Raw genomic sequence first — 18,092 nt, forward strand, 5'->3', positions numbered from 1 at the left:
GTTTTAACTTTTTGTTTTAACTTCAGGAAGATTTTAAAATTAGTGATAATTTACTTCCTTTTTCTGAAATCTGTGTATCTAGCCTGAATTTTTGTTGAGGGGTACCAGTCATGCTTTCAATGAGCAGGAAATACATGATCTTCAGATCATATTATGCTCCACATTTAATTTTTGATATATCTTGAAAACTTAATATATAAATTGGAAAACTTAAAAATTATTAATTTTTAAGCACTTATTTTCTGTTTACTAGCATAATTTACAATTGTATCTAATTTTAAAATAAAATCACCTTTATATTCCTATTTACCGTATCTATAACCTGTAATTACATTTACTATTACATGCAAGATCAATACATAAATACAGCTTTTCTGTGGTATTAGTTCTTCACAATAGTTCTCTCTTTCAATTCTTAAATCCTGCTGGATCTACAGATTTGGCTTACCTTGAATAAATAGATTTTCAACACCTGTCATATTTTATTTATTTGAAAATTCCAGACTTTGTAATTTTGATTATTATTTTTGAGATCTACAATGAAAGATGAATAGAGGGGCACAGCCACCTTAGGTTGCAATGGCATAGAAGCATATTTGTTTAAAACCCATTACTTGGGTCTATTCAGTGTATGAGTATTTTTGTTATTGTTTTTATCCTTTCTTACCTCCTTTTACTGCTGAAAAATATCTGTTGTGTCAGTCCAACCTATCCAAACCCCTCTGGGTCTTTAGGTTGTACTGGGAACTCCAGCACACAGGACCATAACTTCCAGCTCACAATTATCAATTAATTGTGATTCCAAGAATCAGATCTTCAGATCATGTTTTGCAAATGTTTTGCTACACTTTCAAATATATGCTTAGAGCATTTGTATAAAATTAGAGGCATATCTTTACCAGCAAGGTAAAATTTTCTCTCTGATAAGGATATAACTGAATGGCCTTTGACACCTGTAATTAGGCCACTTCAAGCCATTTATAACAGAGGGGAATACATCACTTTGGTAATTTGAGTTTTGTATATTGGAGATAGTTTTGATTTTAAGTTGATCATCTTTGGTTTTCCTCTTTTCTTTCCCATAGGTTGTTTGGGCTACAAGTAGCAGAATCGGTTGTGCAATTAATTTGTGTCATAACATGAACATCTGGGGGCAGATTTGGCCAAAAGCAGTTTATCTTGTATGCAATTATTCTCCTAAGTAAGTAGATTGACACCCAAAAATATCTTGAAGGGGCAAGATACTTTATAATAGTCCAGGAAATAATATGCAAGGAAATCAGTCTGGATTTTCTGGCTTTTGTACCGTTACAATATAGAGCATTGTTCCCAAACAGCCTTTGGCTGCACAAACACTCTTGTGAGTTTTCTGGTGCTTCAGTTTTCTGGCCTGTGTTTTAGTATATATACAGCATCAGAGACATTTATTATAGTGTGATATTTTTCTGAAAAATAAACGTATCTCCCCACTGTGACTTAAAGGAATGTGTAAAAAAAAGCCCATGGTTAAGATCAAATTTTGTAGGATATTCCATCTCGGAGAGAGTGAAGCCCATTCTCATGAAGTGGAGAAATTTAGTCTTATGGTGCTATGCCAGTCTGAAAAGATCCTACAGTGATTTATGTCAGTTCTTAATTTTTTTTTCTTCATGGACTTTTCAACTAGATCCCGTGTATATGGTGTAGAATCATAGAATCATTTGGATTGTGAAAGACCATTAAGACCGTTGACTCCAGCCAGTAACCTAATGCTGGCAAGTCCGCCACTAAACCCTGTCATTGAATGCCACATCTACACTCCTTTGAAATACCTCCAGGGATGGTGACTCTACCACTTCCCTGGGCAGCCTGTTCCAGTGCTTGGCAACCCCTTCAGTGAAAAATGCTTCCTAATATCCAATCTAAACCTCCCCTAGTGCAACTTTTGGCCATTTTCTCTCATCCTATTGCTTGTAACTTGGGAGTATCAGAAGAATGTTATCATCTATGTGCCTGCTGATTTTCATTATTTATTTCTTGATATATTAGATGCTGTTGAATATTAACATGTTAATGTGCTCATTGTTTAAGGCATTTTTTGCTATTTTTTCCTGTAAAGGGGTAACTGGTGGGGTCATGCTCCTTATAAGCCTGGCCGCCCCTGTTCTGCATGTCCCCCTAGTTTTGGAGGAGGTTGTAGAGAAAACCTTTGTTATAGAGGTATGTACTATTTCACTGTTACAACTATAAACAGGAATAGAAATGTATCTTTCCTTTTGATTTCTTTCCTCACTGTGCTTTAACATAGTGGGATAAAATGTATTGCATATGTGCCCAAAGACCAGTTAGGCCCTACTTTAATATGCTGGATGGGAATATGTACTTGTGATACATGAGGCTGAGTTTCACCAGAGGGAATGGAGTGCACTGAACTCCTGCTGATAAGTGCTGATTCAGGGGTTTATGTACACAAAGATGGAGACTCATTGTGCGCTCTTTATATGCCTTTCTATAATTACACTGGAAGTCTATGCAGTAATTTGTTTATAGGGAAAAAATATCTCTGTAACATAGACATGTGGTGCATGTGAAAAACCAAGAACAAAGCTAGAAGACATTAGTAATTAAAGAAAATGTCAGCTAGGATGACTATTAACTTACAATTTTTTGAATAGTGTTTATAGCACTGAAAGACAGCAAAAAGAAGCTGCTACTTCTTTTTGTTCTACTCTGTGAACAGCTCATTTAGCAATTTTGTTAATAACTTCTGAGATTTCATATGGACCATATGAAAGCTGCATGTGTGTGCCCAAATAGCTTTCTTGTGGTTCTAAGTAAGAAATGTAGATATAGTTATGAGTGTTTCAGAATTATTTTCACTTTGTATGAATAGAAGAGCCTGGTTTTCAGGTGAATGTTACTATGAAATAAGCTTTAATTTCATGCTGTCTATGAACTTGGTAAAATTTTGCCCATGTGTAACAGAGATTGTCCTTGTCCAGTTGGTTTTCTGATGGCATGAAGATATGAAAACAGGAGTGTTAAGAGCAGTTTCATACTTCAATTGTGCTGCACATGCTGGGGAAAAAAAAAGTATATATATTTTCTCACTATCAATCACAAACATACTTGAGATGTTCTACTAATTTTGAGTTCTCCATCTTATGAAGCAGTGGAGACTTTTCCTTGCTTTCTTCCTTTTGTCCACCATTTTATGAGAACAAAGCTGTTTTACCAAAACATGGTAAGGGATTTACATTCCACACTGATTTTATTTTTCTTCTGAGAGATTTTTTTTCTTTTTTGCCTGTTTTCTGAAACAGAGGATTCAGAAAGACCTTATTCCCCCCATGAACCAGAAGAGGAAACCAATGAGATTGAACGCCAGCGATCCAAAGCCCAGGATGCAACTGTGCAAAGCTGGCCAAGAACACATCAACCTTCAGCCTCCACAGGCACAGACGACAGTGAGAAAAATGAAGTGATAAGCACACAGCAAATGTGTAAGGAATTTACCTGATTTGCAAGTGGTCAAAAAAATTGAATTTTCTAGTATCAAATTCATTACAGTGAATTTGCTTTTTGTTCCTTGTTTTAGCTCAGATTGTTTCATGTGAAGTAAGGCTAAGAGATCAGTGCAAAGGAACCACTTGCAATAGGTATGGTAAATTTTACAGTTGTCATTTTGAGATTTTTCTGAAAGGCTATATTTGTACATGAGCTGGAATATTTCCCCTTTTTGTAATCCCAGGATTTAAAACCAAGTTGTATTTAATTCTCTTAGGTATGAATGTCCTGCTGGCTGTTTGGATAGCAAAGCCAAAGTTATTGGGAGTGTACATTATGAAATGGTAAATACTTTTAAATTAGATTTTGTACCAGTAGAGTGTTTGATGAAATGTCTTTTCTGTTGGCATACTAGTTAAAATTGTATTAAGAATGGATTTTTAGTATGTCAGCATTCACCAAAGCTAAAAGCTTACAACAAATGTTTAAGAAAGCATCAGATAACATAAATTTGTATCTGCTATTCTGTGTGTACTGTGCAAATGAACTTCATACTTGTACATACACAGAAGTAGAATTTTTGTGTCCACATATTTACATATAAAGGAGGAGTACAGCAATTTGTGGGTATACTTGTATAAATTGTTTCAGTAAGATGGACCTGCTTGTGTGTAACCTGAATACTAGAAGAGAATATATAGTTTATTCTGTAGAACAGGAAAACACTGTTTTACACAAAAAAATGACATGTACTGTGAACAGGTGTACTGTAAATGAGAATAGTTTGAGTTAGGCAAAATGATGGTTTATTTGCTTGAAATAACACCTACACAGACTAAGTCAAACATAAAAGACTCTCTACCAAGTTTTTAATGACACATTGTAATTAAAACCTGCTTTTTGTCTGACGTGGATCTGCTCTTCCTGCTCTGTTTTTCAGCAATCCAGTATTTGTAAAGCTGCCATACATTATGGCATCCTGGACAATGAAGGTGGTTGGGTTGATGTGACTAGGCAAGGGAGGAAAAATTACTTTATCAAGTCTTACAGAAATGGTGTTCAGTCAATTGGGTAAGCTTTTTCTTAAAATTATAATGTATGAAAAGGTTTTTTTCTGTTTATTTTTGTTTCAAATGAAATACATCACATTTTAAATAATGTTTTGCTATGCTGTTTGTCATAAAGAATATGAAAATGCTATAAAAAGGCATGTGGATATAGAGATATTGTATCCATTCTGAAACTTTAGCCAGTGTTTAATGGTGGACAGAGAGTTAGCACAATTATAATGTGAAAGAAGGTTAAATAATTTACAGAATGACTTGGGCAGTGTGTTAGTGTTTGTAATTAAATAATGTTGAGAGTATTCAGGTAATTAATTGGTAATATATACATATTTATTGTCAAAAACTAGCACATACTGACAGATTATTTTATGTGTTTTGGACATGGACAGAGCAATCTATGCCAGTTAACAAAGCAATAATATTACACATTCATGTTTGTAAATAACCCTCTTGTAGTGTGCGTATGGAAAAAGAAGAAAATATATCTCTTCCTGGATGCTTTGGTAATTTCATCACAGTTCCACAGTTTACATATGATATTTTTCACCAATATTTTGTACGATTTCTACATTGGCCAGTGATGGAATAATATTCCATACTGTGGAAACTTAGTTTGGAAGTGTACTGCACTGCTGAGGTGCCTTCCCTAAGACTGGTATGGGAAAACAGCTCCAAATACTTGTAGACATGCTAAAGAAAAACCCAGAAAAGCAACACATAGAAATAGAGAATGCTTGGCTGTTTCACATATAATTAGCCAATGATAGAAAAACATCAGTATTAATATATTTGAATCTAAGGTGTTACTGGTGTTTGCAAATTATACTCCACTATATCATAATGTATTCTTCAGAGCCTTACATTGATGTCCTTATTTCTGTCTATATTTAGTATATGTGTAATAGTGGTACATGTATAGCTCAAAGGGGTAATATTGAGCTGAAAGAAAACAGAATTTTTCTGAGTGATATGTTTGGCTCACATGCAAACCCAAGAGTCAGGGAGATAGGTAATAATCAGTGGCAGTGCTCTCACTCTGTGCTGTGCAAACAAATGATACAGGCTGTGACACCTGTCATCATTTCCCTTTTCAACAGATATGTCTAAGCCAGCACGGAGAGGACCATTGACATGGTAGACCAAATTCAATGGCCTATAATTTGGACTACCTGGGTAGCACTTAAGGAATTGATATCAATCAGTTTCTCTGGGTCATCTGATGACTGGACTCTGTTTGATTTACCTGCCTAAAAATGAAGATACGACAAACATTTCTCTTTTTTTACTTGCTTTGATACAAAGAAAGAAATAGATCTAGATTATATCAATACTAACATATAAGGAGCCAGCTTGCTTACAAATGTAGGAGTAGATAAGCTGTAAAAAACTCTTTAAACTGGAACCAATTGATTTCCCATCAGTTGAAATCTCTGAGTTTCTATGCTATATGAGAAAAAACTGTATGATTGTCCAGGCTACAGAGTGTATTTAGCACCTATCCTCTGAGAATTGGAACTCAGGGGAAGTTATTTTGGCTGTGGGATAAATAAAGATTATTTGTCAAAGTTTCAAACCTTCAAAAGGCCCATCAATAAGGCAGGGGATGCCTTGCAGCTACCTGACTCTCACCAGTGTCTGTAGATGGAGCCTTACATAAACTGCTATTTATTATATTCCAGAATAGATGAAATAAAGTGGATCTCTCCTCTACTGTGTATTGCAAAACAGAATAGAGAATACAGAAAAGTCAGTGTCAGGGCAGCATACAGCAAGTGTCCTAGTCTTCAGCTCCTTTGATTTCGTATCAGGATAGCTAATATCAATGTTTTTTCAGCTGCTGGATTTTCTTGGGATAGGGACCTGTTCTGAATATCTCAACAAGCTATTAAATAATAGAATCATATTCCTACATCAATGTTTGACAGTGCTAGGGCAACAGAAGTATGAGCTACATCAATGAAAGCTAATCCAATAAATGACCAATGTGCAATTGATGGGTCATACAAGTAAACAAACTGATGCAGGCAAACAAAACAGTGAGGTCCACAGGAGCAATTTGCTCTAAAGGTGAATAGGGAATAATTTCCTAGGTTTGTTGTTTTTTTGGGGTTATTTTGTTGTTTTTTTTTCTTTTTTAATAAGTAACTTTATGGGTGCCAAAGGCATCCTCAGCTTCTTTGTTACAGATGAAAAATACCACAATCAGAGACATATCCCAGGAGTCAAAAGAGAAGGAAAATAGAAGATGGGGGGAATAAAATAGAAACATTCATCAACTTGTAATGAAACAACATAATCTATGTACCTGACTTTTTATAGCAAGAGGAAGCAGGTACATCTGAGTGCCATATAATTACTGGGGAAAAAAAGAACTCTTGCATGTTATACTAGGTTTTTAATGATGCTTATGATAACAGGAGATGCAAGATCCAAGAGTAAAATTTAATTAAACATTTCAGGAAGGCTGTGAGGAGAAACTCTTCTTGGTGTTGGAGTTGTTGATAGGAATGAACCTTTAGCAAAAGGTGAATGAGCTCTTTTGGTAGATGAAAGCTTCTGAGCAACCACATGCTACATTATGAGGGGCCAATATATTGCTTAATTGGTTCCTATCGCAAGTTCTCTTTGCAAATGAAACTCCTGAAAGTTTAACATGCGTTCCTGTTTTTGAAACACATTCACTGGGAGTACAAAGTAGATATGTCATTGCAATAAATATGTTTCCAACTGGGGAGAAGAGGGTGCAGTGAGTAAAAACTGTCTGGGGACATTCTCTTGGCTTTAGTTCCATATTTTCTAATAAAAATTATTCTAGCTAAAATAAATCACTGAAATATGTTATTTACTGATAATTTCTAATATTTCTTCAGAAAATACCAATCTGCCAACTCCTTCACTGTCTCTAAAGTAACAGGTTAGTATTTATTTCTTACAAACTCAGTACTACTCTGTTTTTTCTAAATAGTAAACATTTACTTGTTTGTGTTTTATTTTCTTCAGTTCAGGCTATCACCTGTGAAACCACAGTGGAGCAACTGTGCCCATTTCAAAAACCAGCCTCACACTGTCCAAGGTAAAGTTCATAAAATGTTATTAATTTTAAGTGCTGCTCTATTTTCTGCCATTTACTAATTATTTAGGTCATCTTAAGTTGTTGAGAAAGGTGACAACAATAGCTGTAAAAATGAAGTCAAAAATGCTCAAGTCATGTTTTAGTCTTTGGTCTCAGTAGAAGGCAAGGTAGGTAAAGATGATTTGCAGGATTTTTCATTAGGAAAATCTCTTTTTCTTTCACTCAGTAAGATCCTGTTGCTAATCTTAGTGAAATCCTTACACTAAAGACTGTGAATAAAAGTACATTTTTATATTTCATTTTCCATTATTATATATATGCACCTTGGGCAAAGTACACTTTATTTCAATTTATTTACCTGTAAAACAGATACAATAGAAGGATAAAATTCAGATAATTATCATAGAAGTTACTAATTTGCTTGGGAGTTCTGGAGAAACTGGATTTAAAAAAATATTTAAATATATCTGGTTAAGGTAAGGCCTGGTCTGCAGGTTGGCTTTAAATATCTGTGTGATTTCTCTGAAGCCTGTGTTTTAACTCTTCAAAAGACACTTATACTGCAATATTTTGACAAAGGAGTTTGGTAACAATTCTTAAAACCATAGATGAGTCAAAGTAAATACACTGCAGCATGATTTACCACAAATTAAGCTGGAGATATCCACAGGATTACTTTCATAGCAATCCTACAGCCAACACAGGAAACAAGTACAAAGCCATAACTGCTAGGAAAACATCCCTTCATGTAGCACTTGGGTCCATGGACTTACTTGGTGTTTGGCTATGACTCCTGGCTTCGAGCTGGAAGATGTGGAGAAGTAAGCTAAGGACTAGAACACAGGAATGGTTGGGTACATTCTACTATCTTTTTCTTTTTCTTTTCATTATTAAAAACTAAAGCCAGCTTCATTGACAGAAAAACAGGTTTTGGTTTTAGGAAAATTAAAGAATAAGTACAAAGTTTAAAATTACGTAATGCTGATGTGCCAACTTAAGGAACTTCACAATGGCAATGATTCATTCAAGATTCCGTGCATGCTCTTAATTCTGGAAGTGTAGTCTTGGGAATTACAAGCAGTAGTCAGCCATGGCATTGATTACACAACCTCATTTTTCCCTCTTACTCCCAGCTCATAAATCAGTAGGCAATTCAACAGGCTTCTTCAACTTCTTGCTTCCTTCTGACAAAATATCTTTCCTGAATCTTATCAGCAGGTTTTAGTTACCCATCTGGCAAGACTCTAGCATGCCCAAGTGATTTGACTTCCCAAATATTGATTGGAGCCTGGATAACATTTTAGAGAAGAACACTTGTCCAGAGCTGCCCCATGTAGGGTGGCTCAATTTTTCAAATGAAATAGCTCAGAGTAGACCTAAAGTCAGCTGATGGTTCTTGCTTGTAGCATATCACAGTTAGCAAATAAAATGCTGACACCTTTTGTACTATACATAGGTTCCCACGTGTTTTTCCTGTTCATTTTGAAGGTATAGAAGACATGAATCACAGAGAAAATTTTCCTCAAATGTTAACAAAATGGAGTTAATAAGGACAGTGTTTGTTTTAGTAGGTTTCTGACCTCCCAGAATCAGCTAGGAGTCTCACCACTTTCCAAGTTTTTTCATTCTAGCCACATATGCCAATGCTCAGCTTCATTATAAGTTGCTAAATTGGCTTGTGTCACCAGGTCATCAGCATCAAAGCAGGTCTTCAGTCAGATCTACCTCTTCTGAGACTGTACATTTTGTATAGGGCACTTAGATAAATTATAGAATAATGAACAGGCTGTCTCCTCACTGACTTTTCTACTTGCCTCACATATGTTGAACAAGAACATCATCTACTTATCCAAAGGAAAGAAGACCAGACTTGTTAAAGTATGATTTTAAGCACTTCATATGAACTTCAACACATCAGCAATGCTTTCAGTTGTATGGTCAAAACCTCGAAAACTGACAGATGTAAAATAGGATTATTGACCCATGTGTATAGACAATCAACTTGATTTATACTTAATTATGCTTATTTATACTTAAATATGTCATTGAACATGATATATTAATCCTCTGATACTCTTCCTAACTCTTTCTGATTTTGTTTTTGGTCTTTCAGGGTGTATTGTCCTCACAACTGCATGCATGCAAATCCACACTACGCTCGTGTAGTTGGTACACGGATTTATTCTGATGTAAGTACAGGGATTTATAACATTGTGTTATAAAATGAGACATAAAATTCTATGAAAAAAATTATAATGTAACTATAAGATAGAATATTGATATATAGTTTTCTTCCATATGATGATTTTTTACAAAAAAAACCTTTTCTTTTCAAAAAATCTTTTTCAGAGGCTCCCATTTAAGGTAGCAGTAGTCAGATGCTGATGATATGGAAGGTTATTTGGAAACTCATTGTAGTCTTCACTAGGCTCTGAACCCATACTTCAGATTTTTTTATCAAAATTCCCATTGCTCAACATTTGTCCAACATTACCAGTGTATACTCATTTAAACCCTTGCACTTTAAATCCTGATGCAACCATAACTTCTGTCAGACTATACAAAAAATATCGCTCTTAAAATAAATGTCTAGAGTCTCATTATTTTGAATATTTCTTATTTGTGTGAATAGCTAAGTATTTGCGACAGTTTTGATATATTTGTGTAAAGTATCTCACACTGTCATATTATTTTAACAGACTTTTTTTTATCATTCTGTTTGCTAGTAAATTTTTTCCCTGTCTTTTCTACAGCATGTTTAGTTCTGAGGTGGGTAGGAAGTCTGAAAAGAGATTTCTAATTTATGCTCCTCCTTTGTCATGTTTCCATGAAGAAGCCAGGATGTAGTGGCAGAGAAAGCAGTTTGTATTTTTGGCAGTAAACTCTAATTTGACTGTCCTATGGATGTCATAAAGAGTAGTATGGCAACCAGCTGGGTCAGATGATGATTTTCACTACTTTCCAGTTCTTTGAAATGTGTGAAATATTTACTCCTCAGCATTATGAAACTAACTGATGTCCATTGGATTACCTGAGTGTCTTGTCCTGAAAACGCTCTTGTCCATAAGTGGTGTAATGGGTGTGAATGGTATTTCCAGTTCAGAAAGATAATTGATTTGTGAACTGGATCCTTAACGTGCATAAAAGGGGCAGTGAAAATAGATTCAATGCCAGTCCAGTTTGTGGAAGATGATTTTCTTTCAACTCTGTGATTGTGATTAAGGGCTACAGACAAAGTTTCCCAGTGAGTTAGAAGAGACTATTGTAGGAGAAAGAAGACATGCTTGTGTTTAATCTTGAGAGGGGAAGTCTCATAATATGTATTTTCTTTGGCTGGAGAAGTCCCAGGTGACTTTAATTAGTCTTATATAGGTATACTTTAAAATTATTTTAGGTGTACTATCTCATTATTCATCATCATTATACAAAGATGTGTGCAGCCATACTGCTTTTAGGAAAAAATGGATATAAATACAGGTGGAAAACCAGAGATGGGAGTCTTCTTATCAACTTCAGGTGCTGTCAGGGTAGACATTTACAGTGAAGGTGCTGTTCTAGATTATGTTTTCAGTAGTTTTTAGTACAGTGGTAAAGGAGATAAGTAGGTGTCTGCAGAGCAGAATTCATTTGAATTTTTCAGTTTGTCTACCTTACTTCTTCCAGGGGCTAGAGAACAGGAAATATCTTTTATCTAAAGAGTTTGATGGAGTTGTAAAATTTTATACCATTTGAAGGCTTTGGTCATATAAATTTTTGTTTCAGTAGCCATATATAGAAATATTCCCTGAAACTTTTGCAAAAGTATTCATAATTCTCTGCTATGGTAAAATATAGAGAATATGATGTAGAAAGCTATTAAATAGTTCCTATTCCTATGATGGTATGTTAAAGACACTTGTGGTTTAAATGCCTTTGTAAAGTAATGCTATACTGTGGTAGATACTGGTATTTGTTGAATATCTGAAGAAGGAAAATAATTAACTTGGTATTCAGATCCCATGACCTGTTAAAAATAGTAACAAGCTTAGGAGTGTTCGCAACACAGTAATAAAGCACGGCCATATAATGCTGTATAAAGTGTTCATACTAACTTTAAAATACTGTCTTATGCATCCTTTAGAATTTCTTCATCAAAATTAAAGAAACAAACCCAAATCTTTGAAGTTTTCCAGAAAGTGGAAATCAGGGATGCTGATGTAAACCACAAATAATATGCTGAAATTTGTGATAGACCTAATGAAATCCTGTTTTGCATAAATCAACAGGAGGCTTGCCATAGTGGTTCAAGGAAGTGTGATCTGCATGACATAATATTGAGCACAGGAAATCCTGTGACATCACTACTGGAATCTGATTCCATTTAAATGTCTAATCGTCTCATTCCAAGACAATGAGAAGTTCTTGAGAGATAAAGACAGATAATATTTTGTAAAAAAAATATATTCTCTCTATGTTTATAAAACTCTTATATGCGTCTATTTGTAGCTATTCCTACAAACTATGCATTTATTATATGCATCTATTTGGAGCTATTCCTACAAACTAGTTCATAATTTTGAATTTATACTCATGTAATTGTTCATTTATTCAAAAACTATGTGAATTTGTTCTCCAGTCTCATCTGGAATGTAGCATCAGAATTTCAGTTTGTTATTCATCTGAAAATAGCCTTTGAGCTGGCTTCATGAACCCCAGTCTTCCGACATGTCCTTTTTCACATTTTCCATTCAAGTGTCGTGCCTTCACCTTTGAAATGTTGTGCATTAGCCCAGCCACACTTGATTGGTCCAGTTGTGGTGCCAGCCCTAACAATGGCCACATCCTTTGCTGGACATTGTTTCCAACAAGCAGTCAGCCTGCTCTGTCAAAATCTCCATCCCTTGACTTTTCCTTTCCTTTTTACTTGACTAGAAACTTCCAAATAGTATTGGAACAGCCACCACGTCCTAGCCATCCTCAAATGTAATTATGAAAGTATACCCCTATGTCATGGTGTAAAGGGTGAGGGTACATTTTGGTTACTGTTATAGAGGTGAAGAAGCTGATCTTTCTTTTCCCCAGTTGTACCTCCAGCCTTTTTTTATATCTCCAGTGGAAACTGAAAACAAAGCTACTGCTGTGTTATTGTGCTAGGAATGAATAGAATGAATAGTTTCTTCTAGTTCTTCAGTGTAGTTAATTGCTTGTAAATATCATCTTTTATTTCTTCTGACTGTAATCCTCTATTGCAGAGGCCATTATTCCCCCTGGGTATTTGAAATTGCACATGATCAGTCTGCTCTTTAGTTACTCCACAGTATGGATAAATAAGGTGTGGTATAATCGAAACAATAAGGCATCTATTGGTGTTCAGGGTATAAAAAACGTTTTGCAACCTTGGGCGGAGGAAAAGTACAGAGGGGTATAAATGGCATTCTTTCTGGCATGTTCAAAAACTGCACCCAGCAGTGTGGAAAGAAAGACTCTAAAGCATCTTTGCAAAAGATTATTTGCATAAATTATTTCAGATCTTTACTGCTTTAAATATTGTAACATTAAAAGACAAACTATATATGAGTGAACCTGGGAAGTCCTGTGCTTAGAATAAAAGTAGGAAAATCATTGCTAAATTCCTGATTTTATATAGCATTGAGATTGAAAATGGCTATGATAACATATATAAATTATTCCAATTATAACTGGAAGAAATGCAGTTTTTTGTGGCCTGTTTCACCAGTTATTTATATTGGCTAAATTTTTAAAGGTTGTTTGTGGAGAAACCTATTGCATTGAAAACTTTTCCCACTAAAAAACCTCGTTTTTAAGTGGAGATACACTGAAGCTGGAACTTCAGTTTGCTATGCTATGTTTTAAAGATTGGGACCGACCTTCTGGAATATCTAAGTTTAATTCTTCTGACAATTATTAAAATGCTGAAAGAGTAGTAGAGTAGTGCAAGTTTAAATCAATTATTTAAATTAAAGTTATCAAGAATGTCACTGAGAAGTCCTTCTGTGGATATTTATTCACATATGGGTTCACAAGGGGAATTTCTGACCAGAAAATATATGTTTCAAGCAGCTGTAAGTGCTGTTAACAGAGAACTTTCATTTTAGACCTCTATCTTCTGTCTGATGCTCTCATTATACCCTTCATCTAATTAGCTTTTAATATTTACCCATGCCTGGATAGAAAACTGCAATGCTCCCTTTAATTGGATCATTTCACTAATATTTGAGGATCATTTCACGAATGGATCCATCAATAATGGATCATTTCACTAATATTTGAAGCTTTGACTGATAGATCCTTTCATTTTGAAAGGCTGAAGTATTCAAACATCTTCCTGATCCTTGAAGTGAAATAGCCTGAAATAAATTATTTTTGCATCATGGTGAAAGCGATCTGAAAGCTCTTTCTGAGTTCCTATAAAATGGCCTAATTCCTAATCAAGCTGATTTAAATATCGTAAGACTAATAAAATTAGTCATGCAATAAATATAATTATTTTATGTTTCCTAGACTTGGTTTAAATACCTGTATTTGTCTTTTTTCCTAAAAATGGTGAAGTAAAAGGAGGAATGCAAAGCTAATCTGTGTCTTCCCTCCTCAGATCTCCAGCATCTGCCGGGCAGCAGTGCACGCGGGTGTGGTCCGCAACCAGGGTGGCTACGTTGATGTGATGCCAGTGGACAAAAGAAAGGTCTATGTGGCTTCCTTCCAGAATGGGATATATTCAGAAAGGTACAGAGCCCATTTGCAAAGGTTACACTTCACTCTTGGCTCGATAAGGTCCACAGCCTGGCATTGTGTCTGCTTGTAGCTGGGGCAGTGCTAGAAGCCAAACCAACAGGCCACCAGGGGTGATTTACAGAGCTTGTGTAACAGCAGCTGCAGTGACTTTGGAGAAGCTGAGCTAGTGGAGCTGCCTGCCTCCTCTAAGCTCATACAACATTACCCTGAAAAGCTGCTTATGAAATAAAGTAAACCTCTTGTTTGCTTTGCTGGTTCTGTTGCAGCTAACACAATATTTGATAAGAAAATTACAGTTACTCCTTTAAGGATTTTTAAAAAATTGACATTAATGATGCAGGTTCATTGGTTCCTGATGAACTGTTCATTAGTGATTTACATGGTATCAAACCAGTGATCCTGAATCATTCTTAATACTCACAAACATTAAAATTCACAATAATTTAAAAATATTTTTGATGTTCTTTTTTAAAATAATTTGTTTTTAACAGTGTTTTTGGGAAAGACATGGAGATGCTGTGAAAGTTCACTACTTGTATTGGGTGTATTTGTACATTGTGTGATGATAACACATGGCTGTGTGTTGTAGATTTAATTTAATCCCTGAAAGGGTTCTCCAAGTTCCAAAGGAAGAAAGAGAAATTATTTTTAAAATATTGTACCACTCTTTTCGTCCAGTAAAGCTAAGAATGTTTCTTAGACTAAAAATGATGTCTACCTAACTAGACTGTAGTCTTTCTGAGAAATTTAAGTGGGAAAAAACTTCAAAAAATGTTCTGCAGAAAACTCAGAAGTAGGAAAATGAGTATTTTTGTCTTGTTTTTAATGGTGGGTAGGAGAATGTCTTCTCCCTTTTTCTCAGACCTCTCAACAATTCTGGAAGCTTGCAAAATACAGATTTTCTTTGCTCAATGGATGACTTATTTTACATATTTTTTTACTTTGTGATCATCCAATTCCCTTAGAGTTCTTCCTTACTGACACTTTTGCTGTCCATATAAATTTTCTTGAATATAGGCAGACAGGAAGAATGTTGCAAATTTGATGATTACTTATACTTTAATATATGTATTAGATACTATAAATAAATATAAATTTTAAATATGTATAAATACACATATATTTACATATTAATCATCTTGGTAAAGTTTGGGAGGTCAGAAGTTCGGAAGAGAGTCACAAGTTTTCTGTGAAGCAGAACATGATGAATTCTAATGCTGTTGAAGCCAACCTCTTCCATTGTGCCTTTCCTTGCTTCCACCTCCATTTCCCTTTCCTTCCCAGATAATCTTCAGGCCGAGTCGGCTGAAGAAAAAAAAAATGGACCATTAAATAAGACGTGCTGGTCCATGGTCCAACTTTTAAGGCAAAGACACTTATTCTATTAACATTTGATTGGAATTGGGCTTTTTTGTTTCTTTTCTTTTGAAGCAGATACTTATTCATTCAGAAGGCATTCCCTTTAGTTTTGTTAGACATTAGGTCTTTGTTGAAATCTATTATTCATTGTATAAGCAATCAACAAATGAGTGATCTCCTAGGTCTGCAAGTTCTCTCCAAATACAGTTGCTAGAAGAGTAAGCATAAGATGTATGTTTTCTCTATTTCCAAAACACTTATAGCATTTTGCTTGAATTCTTTAAACCACTCTCCCTTGTCACAAAGGATTACTTGAATTTTTCTATGTTGTATTTTGTTCCTATTAAGCTGTTTTGGAAAAAAAATCCGAAATTTATGTAGTTTTTATTTGTAGCAGTTTTAAAAAAAATCCTAGATAGATAAATTGAGGAGTTGTCACAAGAAGTGCTGCAGGATATTAGAATTAACAATTGAAATTTTTTAAAAAGTTGTTATTGGAGTGTTATGGTCTTAAAAATAACATAAAAACTGGTTTTATGTTTCAGTTTACAGAATCCACCAGGAAGCAAGGCTTTCAGAGTATTTGCTGTTGTTTGAATCTAGCAAGTAAAACATGTAACAGGCAAGTGAAACCAGAGCACTTGGAAAAGTTTAATACAGGCCATTTCGTGTGATTCCTGAAATTTGTATAAAGCTGTAACATTATTGTACAGAAGATGTATACTGCTTTCCACCAAAAAAAATTAAGTTGCATATAAATCTTAATGAAAAAAATCTGTAAAAACAAACATGGGAGAAAAATTCATTTGAAAATCTATAATGATATATAACATTACTTTGAATCCTGTGTTAAATATTGCTATATTTTCTTAGCAGTTACTCCTATACAGTAATTCAAAGCTCATAAATGTTCTTTGTTTTCTTCATCTGAATATATTATTATATGGTGCTTTATATATGCCACTAACAGTAACCTTAAAACTATACCAGAGGGAGGCCTGAGTTTTTATTTTCAATGTACATAAAAGAAGTCATCCCAATATTTTGATAAAATAAATCATGCCTTAAAGTAAAATAAATACATATATAATGTTTTAATGATTTAAAGTAGCATTAGCCATGAAAGCATCAATGAAGAGCTAGATTGTTCTCAATTTCACACTAATCATAACAAGTACAAATACCTATTTTGAAATAAATTGGGATAAATTCCTATAAAATATAGGAAGAAGCCCTAGGTCATGCTAACATGCTTTCCTTTAAAAAATATTCTTAAGAGACTGGGCCATTCATGTCTATTATTTTAAAAATAGATTAATAAAATATTTATTAGATGCTGCTAAGCTCTTTCCTTCAAATATCCATAATTCATTATGGCCCAATCCTTCACAGATATTCCACTGTCTTGGGATGGGTGTGTGAAACAGACATATATAACCTTGAAGGATCTAATAAAATCTTTGTATTTAGAAGTGCAGTAACCTGAATTAAGGAATAAGCCTGAAGTTCTGCACAAACACATGCTTTAGTTTTGCCATGTGATTCCTTCAATTTACCTAAATTTGGATTCAGAGAAAATGTAGAATTGTACACATTCAAAAAAATTTGCAAGTTTACAGCCTTGAGCTGTACATGTTATCAATATGCTTAACAATAATATAGGAGTAAATGTTCAAAAAAACCAAAGAAAATGGTAACAAAGGCTCACCTTGCTCCTTGTGACCTGGCAAATACTCCTGCAGGCCAGGAAGTATAGTGGTACGAAGCCCAGTGACAATTATGTCATTTGTTGCTTCACAATTTTAAAGAATTCATTTATGGTGAACAGCTTGATACATTAATTTTACCATATTATGGTATATGAAGAACATGTAGCGGTGATACTATGTTTCTTTCTATGAAAAGTGTATTGGTGCTTTAAGACTGAAAAGCTGTTAAACTTTATTTTTGGTATATTTTGTTTCTGCTGTTGAATTTATTTCACTTCAACTTGTAAACTTATTCATATTCTTCATATTTCAGAATACCATATTCTGCCTTCTCTTTTGCTACATGTACTACCTCATGTAGTTAGGCAAGCTTTGTTGGTTTTTTTAATCTGTTTTGAATAAAATTAATTTACATTGTAAGAATACCTTTCACTGATTTTTTTGTCCTGATTCAAGAGAAAGAATGTAATAGCCACCCTGAATATATGTCTTTGTTTTTTTTTTTCTGACCTAAACATTGCAAGCAGCCATAATCTGAGGTTCTAAAACTGTAAAGGCAGTCTAGACCCAAAACTTTCATTAATTGCATCAGAAGTCTTATGGATAAACCTCATTTTTTCAAGTTTTGACCAGGGTCAAATTGATGAGGGAGACTAAGAGTCTTTT

General features: G+C 34.5%; 1 protein-coding gene across 2 annotated transcripts in view; it reads left to right on the plus strand.

Annotated features, from left to right (window-relative positions):
• The window catches only part of CRISPLD1 (cysteine rich secretory protein LCCL domain containing 1), a 38,170-nt gene extending 20,319 nt beyond the window's left edge, over positions 1-17,851 (plus strand). The window contains exons 5-15 of one of the 2 annotated variants that reach the window (XM_066547239.1): positions 1,086-1,201; positions 2,099-2,199; positions 3,303-3,482; positions 3,578-3,638; positions 3,764-3,830; positions 4,427-4,557; positions 7,424-7,467; positions 7,554-7,626; positions 9,740-9,815; positions 14,219-14,349; positions 16,263-17,851. In XM_066547239.1, the coding sequence (XP_066403336.1) occupies positions 1,086-1,201; positions 2,099-2,199; positions 3,303-3,482; positions 3,578-3,638; positions 3,764-3,830; positions 4,427-4,557; positions 7,424-7,467; positions 7,554-7,626; positions 9,740-9,815; positions 14,219-14,349; positions 16,263-16,314 (1,032 nt within the window). In that variant the 3' untranslated portion in view covers positions 16,315-17,851. Of the gene's footprint in view, positions 1-1,085; positions 1,202-2,098; positions 2,200-3,302; positions 3,483-3,577; positions 3,639-3,763; positions 3,831-4,426; positions 4,558-7,423; positions 7,468-7,553; positions 7,627-9,739; positions 9,816-14,218; positions 14,429-16,262 lie in introns of those variants that run through there. The other variant, XM_066547229.1, reaches the window with a different exon arrangement.
• The last annotated feature ends 241 nt before the right edge of the window (positions 17,852-18,092 follow it).

Source organism: Molothrus aeneus, chromosome 1, assembly GCF_037042795.1.
Source record: "Molothrus aeneus isolate 106 chromosome 1, BPBGC_Maene_1.0, whole genome shotgun sequence".
NCBI lineage: Eukaryota > Metazoa > Chordata > Aves > Passeriformes > Icteridae > Molothrus > Molothrus aeneus.